Source organism: Benincasa hispida, unplaced genomic scaffold (genome assembly GCF_027475165.1).
Source record: "Benincasa hispida cultivar pf3 unplaced genomic scaffold, pf3_genome.v1.1 HicScf1848, whole genome shotgun sequence".
Taxonomy (NCBI): domain Eukaryota; kingdom Viridiplantae; phylum Streptophyta; class Magnoliopsida; order Cucurbitales; family Cucurbitaceae; genus Benincasa; species Benincasa hispida.
The window spans coordinates 1,370,364-1,393,543 of NW_028326240.1; the positions used below are offsets into that span (position 1 = coordinate 1,370,364).

General features: G+C 31.4%; 2 protein-coding genes across 4 annotated transcripts; both read right to left on the minus strand.

Annotated features, from left to right (window-relative positions):
• Positions 1 to 10,709: 10,709 nt before the first annotated feature.
• On the minus strand, positions 10,710 to 11,262 carry LOC150030533 (uncharacterized). Its single transcript, XM_090309619.1, has 2 exons — positions 11,070 to 11,262; positions 10,710 to 10,987 (listed from the first exon to the last, which is right to left on the minus strand). Exons 1-2 carry the CDS (start codon positions 11,260 to 11,262, stop codon positions 10,710 to 10,712), a joined length of 471 nt encoding a protein of 156 aa, XP_090165745.1.
• Positions 11,263 to 11,544: 282 nt separating this feature from the next.
• On the minus strand, positions 11,545 to 16,783 carry LOC120071264 (uncharacterized). Of its 3 annotated transcripts, none has more exons than XM_039023432.2 (11): positions 16,136 to 16,783; positions 15,468 to 15,748; positions 15,141 to 15,224; positions 14,412 to 14,545; positions 14,221 to 14,318; positions 14,018 to 14,106; positions 13,781 to 13,892; positions 13,152 to 13,306; positions 12,786 to 12,856; positions 12,100 to 12,214; positions 11,545 to 12,012 (listed from the first exon to the last, which is right to left on the minus strand). In XM_039023432.2, the coding sequence occupies exons 2-11, from the start codon at positions 15,720 to 15,722 to the stop codon at positions 11,845 to 11,847; spliced, it is 1,281 nt and encodes a 426-aa protein (XP_038879360.1). In that variant the 5' UTR covers positions 15,723 to 15,748; positions 16,136 to 16,783; the 3' UTR covers positions 11,545 to 11,844. The 3 variants fall into 3 exon arrangements, with proteins under 3 accessions (XP_038879360.1, XP_038879358.2, XP_038879357.2); XM_039023430.2 differs by having other exon boundaries at positions 14,218 to 14,318; positions 16,136 to 16,707; XM_039023429.2 differs by having other exon boundaries at positions 14,018 to 14,318; positions 16,136 to 16,707.
• Positions 16,784 to 23,180: the final 6,397 nt, after the last annotated feature.

The window sequence follows — 23,180 nt, forward strand, 5'->3', positions numbered from 1 at the left end:
GGAGCTGATCAAAATTGTATAAAAAAAATGTTTAATACCTACCAAATACTTTGAAAAAACCTTAGAAAACTTACATGGTGCCAATGGTCAAAGATTAAAAATCTGCTATAAACTCTCGATGCACATATTTGGAATCAAGGATATTGTTTCAAAAATACTTTTATATTAGTTAAGGACTTAGTTGAAGAAATAATATTAGGAACTTCATTCCCATCCCAACTTTATCCATTCTCCATAAATGAGAAAGGAATAATTTCAAAAAATTTAGATCAAGATATTACCTTTAAATTTGTAAATCTCATATCTATTAAAACAATAAATTCTATTCAATATTCCTCAATATTTAAAACTGATAATTCTATTAAAAGAAAGACACAACAAATACAATTTCTAAAAGAAAAAATAAATCATAAAAGAATTGAAAAACAATTAAATGATTCTTATATTAAAAAAAATAATTCATTGAAAAAGAAATATATACTTCTATTCCTAATGCCTTATGAGAAAGAAAGCAACACATAGTTAGTCTACCATATATATTAGAAGTTTTTATGAATGAAAAATTTATACCAAAGTAAGACCTATGTAGATGAATCATAAACTATTAAAATACTGTCATAAAAAAATTCAATAACTTTTAGAAAAAGGACTCATACGACCTACTAAATCACCTTGAAGTTGTGTAGCTTTTAATGTTAATAATCAAGTAGAAATTGGATGAGGAGTGCCTCGTCTTGTAATCAATTACAAATCTTTAAATTTTGTTTTAGATAGATACGTTATCCCACACCAAACAAAAAGGATTTAATCAATCGAATACAAAATATCGTAGTCTTCTAAAAATTCGATATGAAATCTGAATTTTGGCAAATTCAAATTGTTGAAAACGATAAGTATAAAACAACATTTAATGTTCCATTTGGACAAATGGAACGTAATGTCATTCAGACTAAAAAATGTCCCTTCTGAATTTCAAAATATTATGAATGATATTTTTAACCCAAATCAAGAATTCACAATTGTTTATATTGATGATGTTTTAATCTTTTCACAATCCATAGAACAATATTTTAAATGTTTAAAAATATTTTACAAAATAATTAAACAAAATGGTTTAGTTGTTTCTCTGCCTAAACTAAAACTATTTGAACAAAAAATAAAGTTATTTGGATACGATATTTTTCAAGGAAAAATAAAACCAATCCAAAGATCGATAAAACTCGCTAACAAATTTACATATAAAATCACCAATAAAAATCAATTACAAAGATTTTTAGGTTGTTTAAATTATATATAAGACTTTATTCTAAATTTGAGACAAACATGTGAACCTTCATATCAAAGACTTGGGAAAACTCCCCCTCTATGGACTCATCAATATACATGCATTATTAAAACCATCAAATGACTAGTCAAGAGTCTTCCATGTTTATCCATTGTCAATCCACATGCATCACTCATTGTAGAAACCGATGCATCAGACATAAGATATGGTGACATCCTCAAATAGTTCGTCAATGGTCAAGAACAACTAGTTAGATATTATTCGGGTGTCCGGCTAGGATCTTAACAAAATTATTCAACCATAAAAAATGAGATTTTATCCAATTGTTTTATGTACAAACAAATTCCAAAGTGATTTAATCAACAAAAGCTTTTTAATACGTATTGATTGCAAAACAGCTATAGATGTTTTACAAAAGGATGTTAAAATTTGGTTTCTCGACAATTTTTTGCTAGATGGCAAATAATACTTTATTGTTTTGACTTTAAAATTGAAGCTATGAAAGGAAGTACAAACTCCCTTTCTGATTAGTTCATAAGAGAATTTCTTCAAGAAAAGAGTGAAAAAGAGAAAGAAAAGAAAAATAAATTCTACTTGCAGGAAAGAAGAAAAGAATGATCATGATCAACACCTTTGCAAACCAAAGTCTCGTACTCTCAAGCGTTTCAATTTCTCAAAGAAGAATCATCACAAGCAATGGAGATTCGAAAAGGGAAAAATCCTCAAACAATATCGTATCAAATAAATTTCAAATTTTAGATTAATGTATCCCTTCAAGGCCTCCTGCCTTGACAATCAACTCTTCTCTTATCAAAACTAAGGAGTTATCTATTCTTTCAATCACTTATGTCCAAGTCATTACAAACTCAAACTCTCGAAATATAGAAGTTATATCCTCAAACAAAACCTTTAATTATCGACCATCTTCATCTACCTCTTACCATAATAAAACCCAAACTTCATATATTACAACTCTTGAGCCAAAATTCCTATGTAAATTTATTCCCGAAACAATCCAAAAAATATTTCCGTCAAATTTTCATTTTATTTCAAATTATTCACAAAAAACTCATTTATTCTATGAATTTATTCTTGTCGATACCGTCTCAATTGAAATCACTCATAACAGAAACAAAGACGACCCTAATAGAATTGCCTTTTCAAAAGTTAGGATTCTTCGTGTTCTAACTTGGGATACTAATTGTTGATACCGAAAATTGCACCAATGGTAAATTTGTATTTGGAGGAGAATAACTGGATATCCTGTAAGAAAGGTGAGTAAAGCTAACACCGGTATGGTGTTGAGTCAAATCTACTCCGACGCTCAAGTTAGAATTGGGTTTGAATTTGAGTCAACTAGTAACAATTAGAATAGGTTGAAAAATATACCTCTCTTTGACGGTACCCCTTGAATTATATAGGTTGTCCATGTAATAACCGAACATAGCTCGTCTCTTCGACTTCCAAACCATCATTAATCATTACTTTATCCGTTTTCCACCTGAACCATCATTATCTGGGCTGTTACAAACTTCAACCCTTGATGTGCTCGACTTTTGGGTGGAAATATAACTTTTGATTTACCAATAGTTATTCTTAATGCGTTATGCTTCTTTAATAATGCAATAATTGAGCTCCACAAAGGGTAAATAAATAGTCTTTAAATTAACCATCTTAAGAGAGATTTCTATTAATTTTCCATTTATTGAAAGACTAATGCATGGCTAAAAATACAAAATACGCCATGTAAATTTATTTTCACAAGTTAAAAAAAATGTTAATAGAGACTGTTTTTTATTTTTATTTTAAAAAATCAACAATAAATTAACCATAAAGACTAGTATTTCAATTTATTAAAAATATAAAAACTAAACTTAGAATATTTGAAAAAATAAATAGACCAAAATGATATTTTAATTTTGAATATGTAAATTTGTCTTTATGTTAGATGTCATTTTCCAATTTTATGAATAATTTTTCAAAAGTTTCATTGTAAAAAAAAGAAAAAAATCATTGATATAGTGGTGATCTTGGACTAGACATTCCCATCAATAAAATAAAATAAAATTAAAAAAAGTATACCCATCTCACAATATGGCTGCCATTGTAAAAAGTGAAACCATCATTTTTTTTAAAAAAAAAAAAAAAAAAAAAGTTACACTATGAAAAGTTAGACCACTCCATTTTGAAATATAAATATTACTTACATTTCCCCATCAACATTCTTTTAATTTAAAACCCAATAATTGTAAATAATTGAATGAAAAAGTTTGTACATAAAGAATAAAAATTAAAGCTTGTAAAAGCTTGCCCAAAAGGTGACTTTCTAAACAACAAAGCAAGAAATAGTTGTAAGTTAGAAATAAGTAGATAACATTTATGATACTTTAATGATATAATAAATATGGTTGTTTCACAATGTTAAATCTAATCATGACATTTTGATTAAGAAAACACTATCCTAACTCAAATGATTATGTAATAAAACTCAAAATCAAATTCTAATCAACATTGCTACACTATACTCTACAACTCACCTTTATTTTATTCTACACAAATATAGGTCTTCAGATTCTGGGTTTAGTTTCTATGTGGTCTATAAGTCTCAAATTGTTACATATTTAGTTCTTAAATTTTGAGTTTTGTTTCAACTTAGTTCCTAAGTTTTAAAATGTTTTAATTTTACCCTTGAAATTTGAGTTTTGTTTCAATTTTGGTCATTGTGTTTCTAGATTTACACTTTTAATCTCGATTTTACACTAAATACTCACATTTTGTCTTAATTGTTAATGTCTATTAATTAAGGTCATGTGTTTGCTCTCCACTCTTTAATAATATTCTATGAATTATTAATAATACAAAAAAATTCATTAAGATTGTAACAATTTAATTAGAGGCTAGTAAATATGACCTAGTTAAAAGAATTCTAATTAATAAATTTTTACTATTTTTCATCATTATTAAAAATAAATTTGAAATTTTACTTCATAATTATTTTAAATTAATTGATAGACATTCATACTAATGATTGAAAGTGAGTATTTAATGAAAAATTGAGGTTAAGAGTATAAATCTTGAAACCTAAGAACCAGTTTGAAACAAAACTAAATTCTCAATAGTAAAATGGTAATATGTTGAAACCTAGCAATTAAATTGAAACCAAACTCAAATTTAGGACTAAATGTGTAATATTTTAAAATAAAAGGACCAAATGGAAACTAGTCTTAAAAAGTTTTTGTTTTATTTAGTACAACTATGTGAGGGAGGAAGATTCAAACTTCTAACCTCTTAATCAAGAATATATGTTTTAATCAATTGAGTCATGCTCATGTTGGCTACAACTCGACTTTAATTAAATAGATGCATCTTTCAAAATAAATATTGTATGAGCTACAACTCTCTCGCATTCCCCGACTAATATAATGGCTAAATATTTCGAGAAATTATTTATATGCTTATAATCATGTTTTAGAAGAGTGTTGTTGGGGTTGGGCAATATAAAGGAAGTAGAAGCCCTTAACTATAATCTATTAAAGTGAGTTTGGCTCGATGGTATTGGCATAATCTTTAACATTAATCGTCCGTTTGGTTCATGGAAATAAGAGGTGAGAATGAGAAATGATATTTTATTTGGTACAAGTTTTTAACCTTGGGAATGTGAATATCTTATTTAAGACATTTCATATTCCCATCCATTGAGATTTTTCATTAACCACCCAAATAGATGGGTTTTCTCCATTTCCAATGATTTTTTTCTCTCTCTTACTTTTTATCTTTTCATTTTATTTTTTTTCTTCTTTGTTGATAGTAATTAATATATTTAATTTTTATAAATAGGTTTAAATTAAATTTATAATTGACATATATAATTAATCTTATTAATAATAATGCTAATATAATAATTTATTCTATTATTATGAATTAATATGAAAAATCATAATTTTTTTTTCAAAAAAAATATGAATAACCATAACTATATTGGCTTAAATCCCTTTTTATTGGTAATATATATTAACATCATAAATTATTTATTAAAATTATTAACTAGTTTTTTAAAATAAATAACTAATTAACTAATAATAAAATAAGTTAATTTTTCCAACTAAACAATCTTGTACACTTGTACTTCTAGTTTAATCTATAATAATAGTTTTTTTAAAAAAATTAAAAACATTGTTTGATGATTTAAAATAAGCTAGTTTATATCAACTTCTTTTGTATATATATATATGTACAACTTATAATTGACATTAATCAAGGAGTTAATTAACTATTCAATTAACAAAACTACAAAAAAAAAATAGATATTTAAATTAATTACCAATATTTTTAAAATAAAAATTGATAATATATATGTGCAATATAAAAAATTTAATTGATAATAAATATATTAAATTGGAGGGTAAGTGGGTAAACTTAGTTAAATTTTAATGGCTTAAAATTGATTTAATAACTAATGTAATAAAAATAAATTAACAAACGAAAATTAATTGTTGAAATTAATAAAATTAATTTCAAACTTTATAAATGCATAAAAAAGTATAATACATTCTCAAACATCAAATCCCCATTCTCATATATAACTAAACACGGTAATCATTTATTCTCAGACATCTTATTCCCAAACATCCTATTCTTAGACATAATTTATTCTCAGACATCTACAAAACCTTAATTCAAACAGCTCCTAAAGGTCGAAGGTTCAATCTCCTATCTCACAATTGTTGTACTAAAAAAAATTATAAGAAGCAATTTTATTATACATTTTTATGAAGCACAGACACTGATACAGATATGAAATACGGATATGATAGGATACGACAATACACCAATTTCTAAAAAACTAGGATACTGGTACATTGAAGATACGTTTTCTTTTTCTTAAAAAATCTAAGATATAGATAAATTTAGCATACAAGTTAATAACAATAGTACAAAATATAATACAAATACTTAAGTACAATAAAAAAAAAAAAAGCACCATCTAAGACATTGAAGTACAATAGTCAATAAAATGTAATAGAAAAGTGACTCATATTGATTAGAGAAGAAAAAGAAGATTAGAGGGAGAAGTTTGAAGATAAACGAAGAACTTCTTTGTTGAATTTTTTAAGATATTCAAGTGAGTTATATTTTGGAAGGCTTTGTAGGACTCAAATGTGAATATGAAGATTAGATGAATCTAAAGTTTGATCTTTTATGTTTTTTCTTCCTTTTAGTTTTGGACTCGAGTAGTTAACTTTTTTAATAGGTTGCCTAGTTTTAAATTGGGAGAGATGAGATGAGTTGCTTTTTTTTTTTTTTTTTTTTAGAAAAAGGTAAATATAAAAATAGGTATGTCTAATCACGTGTCGTATCTAGAAAGTATCTGAAAGTATTAGTATCTGATACAGATTCTTTGTCTCATATGAAATATATGTGCTTCATAGATTTATTTTGTCATATACATACTCTTCATTCAACCAAAGTCCATGAAAATTTATTCACAAAAATTTAGGCCATTTTTGGTTATTGTTTGCGGAGTTTTTAAAATATATATATTTACATTAATTTTAAACTTTTTTTTTTTTTAGCTTTCAAAACTTGACTTGAAGTTTTAAAATTATTTTTAAAAATTAAAGAACAAATCATAGAAATTCATAGGTAGAACTAAACACATAAACTTTTGTAACAAAATAGCTCTTAGGCTTGTTTAATATTACATATAGCTCTTACCTCCTCCAATTATTTTGTATTCACCTATCCAACCACAAAGCCTTCTCTATTAAAGATGCTTGAAATTCCACTCCAAATTTGGGGTACAAGCAAAAATAGGGAAAAAAATCGACCTAGCCTGTTAAACCAACCAGCCATCTGTCCATGTAAGCAATTTGGAGTGTAGGAACTAAAAACAAGCAAAATTGGTCTATTTCGAGTATGGTTAAACCGAACCAAACTACATATACTAAAACTAGTCAATTAATTCAAAAGACTAGGGATCGATTTGAATTGACTTTTTAAGTATTTAAAAACACATTTTTAAACACGTAAAAGTCCAAATAGATCTTGAGAAGTTGAATTAGACTTCATTTTCCGGCCCTAAATGAAAACCACTTTTAGTCTTCCAAAATTTGAATCCCTTCACACCGTAACTAGTCTTTGAGAATTGAGTATCAATTTACTGTTTACTTTGTTTATCATATTTAATATCATTTATTTGTCGGATTTTGTTTAGTAAAAAAAATTGATAAAATATATTTTTAGTCCATGAAGTTTGAGATTGATGTCTATTTAGTCCATAAGGTTTTAAAAATAGAACTTTTAGTCTTTGATAAATTTTTTTAAATAGTTTGAAAATGTTGATATAACAAAATACATAAATTAAATAATATTAGTTTGGTTGATTGAACTTTCTCACTCTACTCATTTTATTGTTAATCAACTAACGGTCAAAAGAGTCAAAATGACATTTCTAGTCCACTAACGGAGAAAAAGGAAAAAAAAAAAAAAATCAACCAACCCCACTAAAGAAATATTGTTTTACTTCTTAGTGTTCTACTTGTCATGGGTGAAAATGGGTGAAAAGATAAGTGATAGGGCAACAAGAAATGAAGATCATGTCACTTTAGATAATGATGATTTAGATAAATTTGTTGAGATGTTACCACCAACAAATCCACAATCAAAGGAATGAAAGAAGAAAGAAATATCTATAATACGTATGGGATCATTTTATCATATTGTTCAATTGTAATGAAGATAAATCATAGACCAGATATAACGATGAATGGAGCAGTAATAATGAGATTACATATTAATGGTTACAGTTTAAAAAACGTCCATGAGCAAAAACAAAATATGCATCTCATCAAGAATGATGTTCAAAAGTAATGAGAGAAAACAATAAATAAACCACCAAAGTAAGCAATTTTAGTGCAGAGAATGCTAGAAAACTCATTATTGAAAGATCTATCATATTTGATGAGTAATCCATTATATTTGTGGAGGGAACAGTCACTTTATTAGTATCTAAGTTTGTTCTCCCTTCTTGAAATACAATTGCAAAGGATATTTTAGCAATTTATGCTAGCAAAAATGATTCAAACGAGATCAAGGATAAATAACTAGAAAATCACTAAGGAGATCATAGTTAGAGAATTTGATGTTTAAACAATGGAAGATTGAAAATGTATTAGACATTGACGGTTGGTAATGTTTCATCGATTTATATTAATTATTGTATATCTAGTTAAGCATTTAAAATATGAGTTGGTGTTGAAGGTAAATTTTTGCACATATTATGGATTTGAAATATGTGTTTTGAGTAAAATTATTTGAATTCGAATGCTCTTAGATTTTCTCTTGCACGGTTTGCTAAGTTTAATGATTGTATTGAATAAATTATACATAACAATAATATTCTATATTTGCATCCCAATTATGTGAAACTCTACATATTTAATGCTTCATGCAACAAAAGTTTGAGAAGACATTTGAAAGTTTAGAAGATTGCAACATAGTTTACTTGAACTTAAAAGTTAGAGTTTCACCTGACTGAAAAATCAAGACATAAAAAACTATTGCTAGGTATATTCTCCTCTTCAATATACTTCTTAAACTTAGGAAATCATGCACGAGAAGATCTAACAAATCTACTCGCATTTCAAATTCAGACAATCAACTGTATGATTCGATAAATATTATAAGAATCAAGGTCAACACTTTTTAAACCTCTACAGTTTCGAACATTGTTCAACTTCTCTTGGGTGGGAGGGAGGGATAGTTTGTACTATGATCAGAGACAATCAAGGAGAAAACTAAAAAAGGAAGCCCACCACAACTTATAGTTGATATTGATTTTTTATTTCTAAAGTTCAATCGAGTCTGAGATTGAATGTCTAACCTTCTAGACAATGGCAAATGTCATAACTAGTTGAGTAATACTTAGGTAGGTAATTTGTCTTTCTGGTTAATCGGTCAATTTAGGTATATACAATTTGGTTTAGCCAAACCCCAAAACCAACCAATTTGCATTAAGTGTTTAATCCTTCATGTCAAACAACCAACCTAAACCTCTTTTAACCCAAATTGATATGCAATCTAGGTGTCTTTCTTTCGATTTTTGTGTTCCCTCCTACACGAATCTACAAGTAGGAACAATGAAGCAAGATTCAAGGAATTGTCCTATCTCCATACATCTGTAACAATTACAATTGTAGTCATCTAAACTAGATTGTACATCTTTTTCTTTTTCTTTTTTATATTTGTATCTGTCTGAGTCGGTTTATGCACATCTCGACTAATCTCATAGGAAAATCCATCTGACCCTACATCATTTGGGTATCAAAGAAACTTATAAGATATTAAATTCTAAGTAGATGGCCACCATGGAATGAGATTGCCATCAATAATGCTCTTTAGTCAACACAAGTTGACTTCGAGTTTTGGATTCAACTAATTTGTACTTAAATTCACTTTCTTGTTAGGGACTTCACAACACATGGTTTCCCTTTTTTCTTTTGATAAGAGAAAATTTCATTGATGAGTAAAATTACAAAAGAGGGATAGAAAATAACCCCAATCCAAAGGAGTTACAAAAGACATCTCCAATTGGACAAAAGAGAATCAAAACTATAATACTTGAAATCTTTAGACAATTTACACCAAGATATAGCAATGAAAATAACGTGATCAATGAAGGGGTCTATTTGTTGACATTTGCCGTTGAAAATCCGACCATGTCGACCACAAGAAAATGAGGCAAAGAAAACTACTGATGTCCCCAGGAAAAGCCACAGATCAATTAAAGGAGCTAAGGACGAGATCCCAAAATCTTTTGGAGAAAGAGCAAAGGATGAAAAGATGATATTGTGTCCCGTTGCCTCTTGCAAAGAGTGCACCAACCTGCAGAAATTGTCATAAATGGCAAACGACGTTGAAGTTTAGCATGAGTGATAACAGCCTTGTGACTGAACTCCCAAATAAAGAATTTTATCTTTTTGCGGAAGTGGTCTAACCAGATGGATTTGAAGGGGCCCCTCGCAGATGTAGAGTTTGTACTATGATTGGAGGCAAATCAAGGATTTGGTGGAGAAAAACCCAGATGGCTCAAGCTTCCAGAACCATTTCTCTTCAGACTGTTGTGGCCGGAAGTCAGTTAGCAAGAGGGACAGAACACCCCACTCGCTTATCTCCAAATCATTTAGGTTCCTATGGAGCTTTAGGTCTCAATAGCTCTCCCTTATCTTCCAAGAGTTGAAGACCGAAGCCTCCTTGACAAGGGAGAGAACGAAAAGGTTAGGGAAGGCAACTTTCAAAGGGGTTGAGTTCACCCAAATATCATGCCAAAAAGCAACCGAACGCCCATTGCCCACTGTCACAGCAACGTGTTGATCCACTTATGGCTGAAGGGGGGAAATGACCTTCCAAGGGCCTTTCACAGTATTTAAAGAGATGGTTCCAGGCTTCCAGCTTTGGTATCTCTATGGGAGGAACCATATTTGGCCACGATGAGCCTTCTCCAAAGAGCATTATTACTCTCTAACCTGAATCTCCAGATCCACTTAGCAAGGTGGGCTTCATTTCTAAGTTTCAGATTAGTAATCCCCAGCCCACCATGGGCTATTGGTTTGGTGACTTTATCCCAGCCAACAAGGTGCAAACCAGACCCATCTTTCCCCTTCCACAGAAAGTCTCTATACAGCTTTTCAATCGAGTGAGCCACTTTACTCGATAATTTAAAAGAGAGAAAGGTAGTATGTAGGGAGGTTACTCAAAGTGGCTTGAATGATGGTTAACCTACCACCTCTGGATATGTAAGACAATGGCCAGGTTTTGAGTCTCTTCTCAATCTTCTCAACAATAAGGGAACAGAAAGATTGGTTTCTCGGCTTTCTATTCAAGGGAAGACCCAAGTAGGAGTCGGGCCAAGAACCAACCTTGCAGCCATATAGATCAGCAATGCTTTGAGTTTCTTCCAGATCCATATTAATACCCATAATTTCTGATTTGTGGTGATTTATGGACAAACACCCGAGCAAGATTCAAAAGTACTAATGATGCCGAATAAGTTTTTTATGGATTCATGGCTGTAAGTGGAGAAAACATGGTTCCCCTTGAGTCACGAAGCCATATCTTCCCCTATGTAAACAACTCTTTCTTTCTACACATTGGCCACTCTTTAAAGAATGAAAAGAAAGATCTTTGGCTTCAATTCTGGCATATGCGGCTTGGAAGAAAAGAAAGACTTATTCAACAACAAAGATAACTGAACTATGATATAAACAAAATTTCAACCAATTGAAGGAGGTTCTTGTAATCTCCTTTTGGCTTCTTTCCTTCCCATCTTCCTTAATCATAATTTAATGTTATATACCATATCCAGTTTTTTCTTAAAAGAAAATTCAGAAAATACATAAAATTATGATAATGGCAACATTTATAGACTACAGAAAAGAAGAAAAGGCACAAAATAATTTATTTCTATAATTTAACATTCTGAGAAAGAATGGAAAAGTAAACAAAAAGCATACTCATCATATGGCCATAAGAATTGCTAAAGAACAAAACTGATGAAAATATTACTGGTGAACAGCAGATGGAACAGAGAGTTGAACCCAAGCAAACTCCTCTTTATAAGCTATGCTTGACTCACAGGATGCTTCACACGTATACACAACAATTGTCGCCCAGTCGAGTGAATCCACGTCATTCTTTACCCCAAAATAATAAAGCAACTGAGGCAAGATCTGTTGTCACCCAATACGAATTATCTATAATGCTCGAAACTAAATAATCCAAATATGAAACCAGAAGAAAGAGGGGGCAGGGCTTACCTGAAATTCATAACACATGGGACCACTGCAGTAACTGCATTTTGGGATATCTTCTTTGGAAGGCAGACCACTTGGCATTGGCCATAAAGGTTTAGATCCCACATCTCTACAATATCTGTTTCCATTTTTTTTATTAATGATATTAATAATTTACTGACATTGACATGAAAAACTTAGTCAAGTAAAAATGTAACTGCACGTTTTGATCATCGGGTGTCATAGCATCACTTGCAAATATACAAATAGGCTAAAATGTTTATATGATAATAACTATATGATTTTAATTTTATTTAGTCCCCTGATTCAAACAGCATCTAAGGCAAGAGAATTTTTTGCTTCATTCATATTTTACAAAATATCATGCAAATGATCAACTTTTTTTTTATCATCGGGTGTGGTAGCACCACTTGCAAATATACGAATAGGCTATGTTTATATGCTAATAACTATAAGATTTTAATTTTATTTAGTCCCCTGATTCAAACAGCATCTAAGGCAAGAGAATTTTTTTGCTTCATTCATAATTTACAAAATATCATGCAAATGATCAACTTTTGTGATTTGCAGTTCTGTATGAATAATCACAAGCCCATGATCAAAGTTCCTTTGGCCAGGGATCTTTGAACATGATCAAGTTCAATCAACTTAGTAAAATTTCAGTAGAAAACTTGAAACGCTAATATTACCTCAACACTTGTTCAGGTGCCTTTGATAAGCGACCTTGAAAAGAGGCCCAAGACTTTCTATCATCATCTCCCTGTATACCAAAAATTTCATAAAATTTAGCAACAAAACAATTTACCCTTTTAATGAAATACCGCACTTTCACATATAAATGAAAGAATACGAACAAACAATATAAAAAAGAAGAAAAACAGACAACAAAAGAAGCCTCCTATATGAAGAAACCCAACTTGATATTACAAAAGGAACTTCAATACTTCAAAATAGTTAAACAACTTCTAAGAAATAGAGATACAACAAGAGACACTAAGGCCACTACCAAAGACGACTAAAGTTTTCAAATGATAGGATACCATAAAGATAAATACCTCAAAATTGGCCAACAAGGACTTCATCGAGTCATCCATCCTATCCTTACAAACCATAGCATTTGCATAAGAATTGTCATGAGATATTTCAATGTCGAACTCACTCTCGTATTCATGCATGATCTCAAATTCAGGCCAAAGATGCTTGCTTGAAACTGTCGGAAAAAACAAATAATTCTCGGTTAAATTTTAAGAGCTACTTCCCATACAAATATTTTTTCCCTTTTTTTGGGGATAAGAAACAGTACTTCCCAGCCATCTTAGTCAAGCAATTCAATCCTAGAGCTTCTACCAGATTTAAATAATCTTTTGGGTAAGTGCTAGTGTGCTACTATATAGGAACGATACTTCCCGTACATCTTAGTCAGGCAATTGATCCTAGAGCTTCTACTAGATTTAAATGTAAACTAAATATCACATTTCATCCAATTGTACAAAGAACATTTATCTAAGCTATTGATGATCCTTCAAATATTCTGCAGAAAGAACAAATACTAAGAAGTCCAAGCCATGTATGGAGGGCAAAAGAAACCACAAATCCAGGGCAAGGACCAAATCCAAAAAACCAAATAAAACATATGCATCTTCCTATTATCTCATTAATACACAGAATTTTTCTCTTCACCAACCTTTCTCAATGTCTGTTTCGGAATGACTGTTAGTCAGTCTAGAACTTGACAACTGAGAAGACACACACATCCGTTGGCAATCAGTTTTATGCCCAGTACGCCAATGGATGGCCTGAAGATATATAGAATAGAGTATTGAGGATCTCAATCAAGAAGTTAATTTGGTTTTGAGTGTTAAGAGTTCAAAATACAAGAAATTGTACTTGCAGGCTGGCAGCAACGCTGCAAATAGGATACCTGATGTTTCTCAGAACAATAGCGTACTGTTCTACACTTGCCACAAACTTTGTCTCCTTTCCAAGTACCACACCAGTTACAACGTGCAACTAAAACAACATCACATATGCTAGACATGTTATAAATCAGTGCAATTTTAAAGAACAATAATGTATTAAAGTAATTTGAGGACTTCGATAGAAGGAAGAATAAATCAAAACTACCTCCCGATTCACAAGCTTTGTCACTCCCATCATGTTTTGGGGGTTCACTCGAGTAAAAGGGATTACTACGGGGTAATTGGCCGCGGAAAACCTTCACACTTCCAAAAACAATTACAAAGTATTAAGAAAATTTTAAAATGTAGGTTGATGATCAAGTAAAATGATTTCATTAGAAAGCCAGCTAGTAAAACCTCCGAGATGATTTATCAGACTTCCTTTTCCACTGCTCGTGTTGATCTCGTAGAAGACAAGTCATGGATGGACACATAAACGCAAATAATGTTCGATGAAATGTTGAGTCCTTCTCCACAATAGGAGCATAAATCTAACAATTTAATGAACAGGAACAAACCATCATAAGCTATACTTCCATGTGGAATGACAATAATCGTTTACAATGAAAAGAAACTATATGATCTCACACCTTAAAAAATGTACAAAAGGTATTTCCAAAATCCACAACATGTTGCAAAATCGATAAAGTAATTTTATTGAGTTTTCCCACACATATAGAGCCATTGGACTATCATTTTACAAAATCCTTATTCCTATTTTAGTTACTTAGGGGCGTTTGAGGCAAAGAGTGGAGTTGTTAAAATTGGAGAGTAGTTTACAAAATCTTTCTTCCTATTTTAGTTCCTAAATGGACATTTGGGACAAGGAGTAGAGTTGTGAAGTCCGGACAACTGTTTAGTCATAAGGCCAATAGTGTAAGGAGTTAATAAGACTAAATTTGACCTTTTTTTAGTCGTAAGGTCCATGAATTCCTTAGGCCAAACAAGGAGTGGTACTCCCAACTTCAACTCCTTGGGCAAAACACCCCCTAATTGTTTAGAGAATTTAGAATTTAGATTGAAATGCATAAGATGTAAGGAGACAGCAAAAGAAAACACATGAAAATTTTGAGACCGAACAAATACCTGGAGCAAAAACTGCAAAGGCTCTCCACATATATCACAAACACAAGACCTTCCAGACGGCAGATTCACGGGATCCAACCAAGCCTGAGGTGCCATTTATTTATTCAATCAAATACGTAATTTGGTTTACCAGTACTAATAATTCTATACAAATAATAGTCATCCAACTTCAGTACGATTCGATCTTACAAGAAGAATGGAAAAAACATCCATTTTCAATCACCAGATACACCACAAACAACAATGAAGTTCACACAGAAAATTGATCAACATTTATAATATAAAAGAGAAATTCAAATGATAGAGATATGGATTATGCTTACACACCGGTACTCCTCCAGCCTTGCTTGGAAATAGCTGAGGAAGAAGAGACCAAGAATTTTTGGGCTTTGCAACGAAACCCAAAACCACTGATTCATTTGATTCTTCATCATCATCATCATCAGTGTCATGGTCATCTTGCAATTCTTCATCATCATGAATGTCATCGTCATCTAAAGAGGTTATACGGAGGCTATTAAGTTTATCCATGGATTCCACCGCACCAATTTCATCCATATCGTCGGCCTCAATCTCAGACATAAAATTTCATCAATCGCAAGCCAACCCTGCCGCATGAGGGATAATAATCAACCAACCAAGAGACTCATCGGCCATTGCCATTCAATCCTTTTTTTTTTCACAGCCAACAAACTTCTTTTTGTGGCTTTATTCATCTTCTTAAACATTGTTTCCACTTTATTTATTGATTCAGATAAGAATGATATAAATCTTATTCCTTCTTATTCATTGATTCAACCGGTTTTTTTTTTTTTCCTAATTTGTGAGGTATACATTCTTCGTTGCACGTTTTCATTTAGGCTGGTTGAATAGTGGTGGAAGAAGAAATCAACCAAAAAGAAATTGTTCTTCATTTTCTTCTCCGTTAGTGAAAAGAATAAAGCAAAACAACCCAGCGAAACAAAACAAAAAAATCACCAAAGAAAACTCAGTACCTTGCTGTATAACGTTCCAAACTGATGAAAACTGAGATAGGAAGCTAGAACCAAGCAGGTAAGTCGATTCAAGGTGCAACCAGTCGTGGGTAACGTAGACAAATGCCCGAGAAAAACAGCGTTGTTGGCTTCCTGGTGCGCGTGGACCTCGACGGTGGCAGGCGGTGACCGGCGACTGAAGAAGGCAGTGGCTGTGACTGCAAAGTGATTGGCGCGTTCCACAGCGGTGGCGAGGCTACGGCGGCAGTGAACAGAGAGAGAGAAAGATTAAGAGTGAGGGGAAAGAACCCAGCGGCCGGCGTGAAGGGAGGCGGAGGCGGATCACGGCGGCGCTGAGGTCTGGTTGCCCGGTGGCTGCACAACGAAGAAGAAGAGATGTGGACGGAGACTCTGCGGCGCTCACTTGAAGAAGAAGCTGATTTATTTTTTCTTTCTGTAACTTGCCCTAGTTGACTATGTTTTAATGAAAGTCAACTTTTCCTATATTTCAAACCCACACCTCATTTGTAGGGTTGGTAACAAGGTCGGGACAGGATACGGATTCTCCATCCCCATTGTCAATGGGGAAATTTATCTCATCCCCACTTTCGTCCCTGCTATTTGAAGGCAGAAATGGGAGTGATGATTCCTCGTCGAAGAAAGGGACCCACTCCCAACCTCATGGGATTCCCCTCTTAATACCTAGGCTAAATTAGGGTTCGTTTTGGGTTGGACACTTTAGTTGGGCTAGATTAGGCTAAATTAAAAATTGGTAAATGTAAAAAGTTAAATACCTAATATATATTTAAAAATATATATTTTTAAAATCTAATTGGGGTTGGGGTCAGGGTTAGGGCGGGGATACCCTCCCATCCTTCCCTATCCCCCAATGGAGACCTTAAAAAGATCCTCAGTTTGACTCATATCCCCAAAAAAAACTGGGAATTCCCCGATCGGGGTGGAGCCTCGTGGGGAATTTTGCCAATCTTACTCATTTAGGTTAAATTTAAAAGAGGATTTTGTATGGATTGCTCAGATGAGGGAAAATGAGATTGGTAAATAAGGTTGTTTGACACTAACGCCAAATTTGGGTTAAATTACCAAAACAAGACTTTGCACACACCTGGAACTCTCTCGTCCCCTCACACACTATTTCCTTTTGTCACAAATCGCTCTCCTCTCTCTTATTATCTCACTCTCTCATTCTTTGTTAGTCTTGCTCTCCGATATTTGGGTGCTCACTGTCAGCACATGCAAGTTGGTGCAAGAGGAAGAATAGGAGGAGGATAAGGAAGAAAAAGAAAACCTCGCACAAACCAACGGAGAAGAATAAGAGGAAAAAGCCTTCAGAGAAGAAAATGAAGAAAGAATGACAAATCTAAAACTTTACCGGTCTGTGACATCAATAGAAAATGAATTACCAATATGTTCTAAAATGTGGAACATTTTTCATCTTGAGATTCCAAGTGGATCACTTCTCAATTTAAAATAGTTAATTCAACTTTTTTTAAAAGAAAATGTCTAAATGCAATTTATAATTAAATATTAGAAATCATAGTGATGAACGCATTCTATAACTTCAGACTTTAACTCATCTTAAAACATACTTGATAACAAAAAAGCATAGTACCAACTAGTTCATTCAATTCAAAAACAAATATATGAAACTAATTAAAATGTCTAAATTTTTTTTTAATCACAAATCAAAATGGTTATACATCCAGGTAATTCTTTTAACAATACATCACAAATCAAAATAGTTACTATGGATGCTTACAAAAGTAATAGAAAACGTATTGATTATATACTTCTACTGCAAATGATTTAAGTCGAATGTTAATCTGATATACATATACATGTGTGTACGCCTGAATGGAACAAAAATTATTGATGAGTCAAATCAGGAAAAAAAATTGTGGGAAAAAATAGTCAATAAAGTGATAATATTAAGAACAATGATTAGGTGTAGTCTGTGCTCCCACTTCTCTACCAAAAAAAAAATAAAAATAATAATAAAAAATACAAAATAAAAATGTCACGTGACAAGACCATACTTGGGATGCGCATCCAAGTTTTTCTCTAATATTAACTAAAATTTGGTGCTACATTCAAGTTTACCAATGGGAAAAGGTTAAATCAATGAGATCCTTATGTGAACACATTCATACTTGCAACTCCCATTGCATGCAAAACCCCCACTAAAACCCCATTTTTGCCTCTCCTAATCCACCTTTTTGCCTCCACCAAAGCCCTCATTAGTATTGGGATTCTTATGGTTGTCCTTATATATATTTTTAAAAAATTGATTTAGTGTGCTCCCAATTTTTTAGACTGGTTCAATCTAGGTAAATAGCACTCAAATCTTCGTGTGTTTTATTTAGATCTCTTTTGATAACTATTTAGTTTTTTGTCTTTGTTTTTGAAAATTAAGTCTATGTCAGCTACATTTCTAACGATGATTTGCATCTTTCTTAAGTGCGTTGGTTGAATTCTTAGCCAAATTCCAAATTCCAAAAACAATTTTTTGAAAGCTACCTTTTTTAGTTCTCAAAATTTAGCTTGGTTTTTTAAACCATTGGTGAAAAGTAGATAATAAATAAAGAAATTTGGAGGTGGAAATAGTGTTCATAGGCTTAATTTTAAAAAACAAAAATGGTTACCAAACAGAGCCTCAATGTGTTAACGATTTTTCAGTGACAAAGAAAAATGAGATAAATAAAAGAGAACTGATGGGTTATATATCTTAAAACTCGTGGTTCGTAAACTTTTAAACATATTTTATTTTACAATAAAATTGTTATTGAGTTTATTCAGTAAAGATGTTATTGAGTTTATTCAATAAAAATGTTATTGAATATGTGAATTGCACTTTTTTTTTACCATAAACCCAATAAACTAAGAACCCATAGCTATAACATGAATACTTGAACTTTATATGGAGACATAAAAGTTGATCAAGTTCGAGTAATAGCCAAAACAGTCTATGTATATGGATAAGACTGAGTATCTTAACCTGGGGACACTATGGATGCGGCTCACTTTGTATTTGATATAAACAATGTGATCCTGAATTGTTCATGTGGAGACATGCGAGTGGAGGCATCCTATGCAATGAGTTTGATAAGACCGGACCATGAAATAGTCACTTTTACTTTATAACGTCGTTTACTGATAAGACTGACTATTTTAATTCGATGATCTAGGTGACTCGATCTTGAGCTAACTATGAACTCTTGTTTATTCAGGATTATCCTTTAATCTGAATGGGTGAGAGTGACTCAACATCGCCGACTCAATAAGCCTTCCATTTTAGGGATAAGACTAAATAGATAGTTGGGGACATAGTCCTGCAAGATGAAATTCACTCCTACCCAACTCTAAGGATAGTAGATAGGTTGTCTTTTAAGTGTTGACTCTAGGCCGTGAACAAGGGGTCCTACCTTCTCATTGGTCTGAGAGGGACTCGGTTTAGTGGTTGGACCACAAACCAATTATTCATCAGAGGATCAGTGGGACTTAAGGAGCAATATGTAATTATAGGGGTAAAACAGTAATTTTGACCCAACTATAATTACGAACAACCTGTGAATAATCAACTTACTAATCATGGTTAAATCAATTAGACAAAAATATATCTACAGTGAGGACATTGCAGCTATTAGGCTTTAGTGGAGTGTATTTGTAGTTAACAAATGTTGGTTAATTAGGTTAAAGAGTTTAGCCAGTTCATCTCGGGTCGTTGGAGCACATGACCTGTAAGTCTAGTAGGTCCCTCTGCTAGCTTGTAGGTCCATTGGTCCCTCTGCTAGCTCATATCGAATTAAACCTTAAAACAATGCGATGAGAATTTGAAACGTTCAAATTCGATTTAAAGAATTGTAGTTAATTATATATGATAAAGTTGACGTAATTATATAGTTTAATTATTGAATTAAACGAAATTGGAGAGTTGTAAATATTAAAATTTAAATATTGTACACGTGAATGAGGATTCATATTCAGGATTGGTGTTTTATTAATTTAATATTTGATATTAAATTAATTTTATTAATTAAATTATTATTAATTTTATTTAAAGGGGTCTTTTTAAAAATAAAAAATATTTAAAAATATTTACACTTTATAGCAAAAAGTTCAAAAAGTATAAAACACTTTTTGAATTTTTGCTATAAAATGTAAATATTTTTGGGATTTTTCTATAGATAAGAATTTTCCTTATTTAAAATTATTTTAAAAAGAAATAAATTTTATTTAAAACTAATTATTTAAATTCATTTTAAAATTGAATTCGTGAAGCTCATTTCAAAATTGATTTTGTGAAATTCAATTTTTTAAATATTAGGGTTAGTAGGAAAATCCCACTTTTCCCACACCTAATTTCCCACTTATTTGATGTTGATTTGGTGTCATCTTGAGATGCAATCCTATTTGTCTGCTTTCTTCTATAAACAAAATAAATTTTGGCAAGTAAGGTTCATGCAACTTGTTAATTTGAAAATAATTGTTCTTTCTCAAAAAGTCTTCACACCAAATAAACTCTCAATTCCTCTAAAATTTCTTTCAAGTTCATCATAATTGGATCCCACGATCCATTCTAAAGCCGGAGAATAGCAGTGAAGTCTCTAGCGATGATCCACAACAAATTCATGATCAGATTCAAGTAAGAGATTGCTGAAACTTGGAGATTCTCCAAGTTATGAACATGCATGCTTGTGTCCTCAAAATTAACGTAGTTAGAGTGCTTAATTTCTTGATTTCTTCTGCATGCGCGTTGAAGACTCCTAGAAGAACAAGTGCAAAGTTGCAAGTAGTTTATGGTACATTGGGAATTAGAAAAGAAACAATCTCCATCTATTTGGAAAGCGACGATGAAGTATTTGAAATCTGTTCATGTATTGTGTATACCAATATAACATGTGGAGGTGTATAGAATTGATGTGTTGCAGATACAAACAAAAGCCTTGAATTGAATAAAGCTATATGCAATGAGCACAGCATTGATTATGAAAATGTTGATGTACATATGGATATTACATTATGTACAAAACCTTGCATTTTACTTCCTAACACTTACTTTTTTCTTAAGTTGATCTTTGTTTGAAAATGAGAGTTCCACTAAGCGGAACTTTTTAGACATGAACATGTGTCTTGTGAGTGAAGTGCACGGTGAATTAATTTCTCTCCATCTTCTTCAATCATGGTCTTTTCCTTGCCTGAGAATCCAATGAGAATTTTTTTCTTTTCTTTTTAAATGATGGCACTACTACATAAATTGGATTGCTTGACGTTTTTCTAATGTCAAGTAAAGAGTATATCTGACGCTTATAAAAGCGTTGAATATTCGACTGGCAAGTATAGTGTGATAATTAACTTGACTTCGAAAAAACGTCAAGACAAATGTTTCTTAATACAATTTTCGTGTGAAAAAAGATAATACACTTGACATTGGTAGTATGTCAAGTTTATTGATTATTGACATTGATTACGTATCATATATGATAACTCTTGACGTTTTTTATTTGTTAAGTATATGTCTTTTTTTTCTCCAAATTAAATGCCTCAATTGATATTCTCATTTTTTGTCTTATATTCCAACAATACAATTACATCAATTAAATAAACACTATACATTTAAGATTTATTAACTCAATATATTCATTAAAAATTTCATATGTTCAACTATGACCTTTCATTTGAACACTCCTCACAAATTACAATAACATTTCTCTTTCACATGTACATGCACAAAATAAAATCTCAACTATTGCTTTTGTATACAAAACTCAACTTTCAACAAACACAAAAGTGACAAATTATTTAATAGGTATCCTTTCAACAAAGTACATTATTTAATCTATACATTGAGCTTTCAAGTTTAAAGATCGAGAACTAAGGGTCTAATAAGCCATGTTTAAGCAAGTCAACCTATAAAATAGAATAAAGGGCGATAACATCAATTTTCAAAATATAAAAATAAGTGTTAAGATACAACAATGACAAAAAGTCACGCACAAGGAAAATGTACATGATTGACTTACTTTATGCAATGGAAAAATATCATACTCGAAACTTAAAAAATATCTACAACTTAAAGTTAGGGACTTACTGGGATTTCAATCATTCTCTTTTGACCATATCTAACCTCAGGAGGAACAATTACCTTTTTTGCAAAACAAAGGAAGATGAGAGAGATTTCAGAAAATATAATAAAGAAGAAGATTATCAACAAATCAAGCATATGCTAAAATTTAAAATAGAAGAATGCAGATACCTTTCCTCCAACTTTCAAAACTTTCACAACTTATCTTATCTACAAGCAATAAAAAAAATAGAGAATATAGGAAACTCAATCTTATCTACAAAATTTCATTCAAAACTACAACCAAATAATCCAATCTTATCTACAAAATTTCATTCAAAACTACAGAATATTAAAGCCCAATTCTTCAAAATTTCATTCACCAAAATAACCATTAACTCCAAATAGATTACTCAAAGTGTGGTTTGATTCGAATGTCACTTCAAAACTACAACAAAGTAATCCAATCTACGAAAAGTTCGATAATAATAGTTAAAAAACGCAAATTTCAACAACTATGTAACAATTCCAAAAGAGTTTCAAGGTCTTAATACCTATCAAAATATCCAAACATCCTTAACTTTGCTAGACAGTGGCTCTAGTTCCTTGAAATCTTTGAATTGAACATCAAAATTTGAAAATAACTCAATTATTAGACCAATAATTCAATGGATAACAAAGAACTATTAATAATAACCTCCAAAGTTACCAAAACCTTGCCAAGATCGGTCTCAAACCTATTGGACAACAACTCAACTCCTTCCAACACTTCAAAATCAATTTCATCATCAAACATTCAAACAAGCAAATCATTACAAAAGATGCTACATTATAACCCAAATCATAAATTCATTCCAATACATCCAAAACACTTACCCAAAATATTTGCTCAAATCGACGCTTCACTCGAGCCTTGGCCAACTTGCCTAAAAAGAAAAACAAAAGAGGAACAAGAACACTCATAAAACTATAAGAAGCTCTTACTTG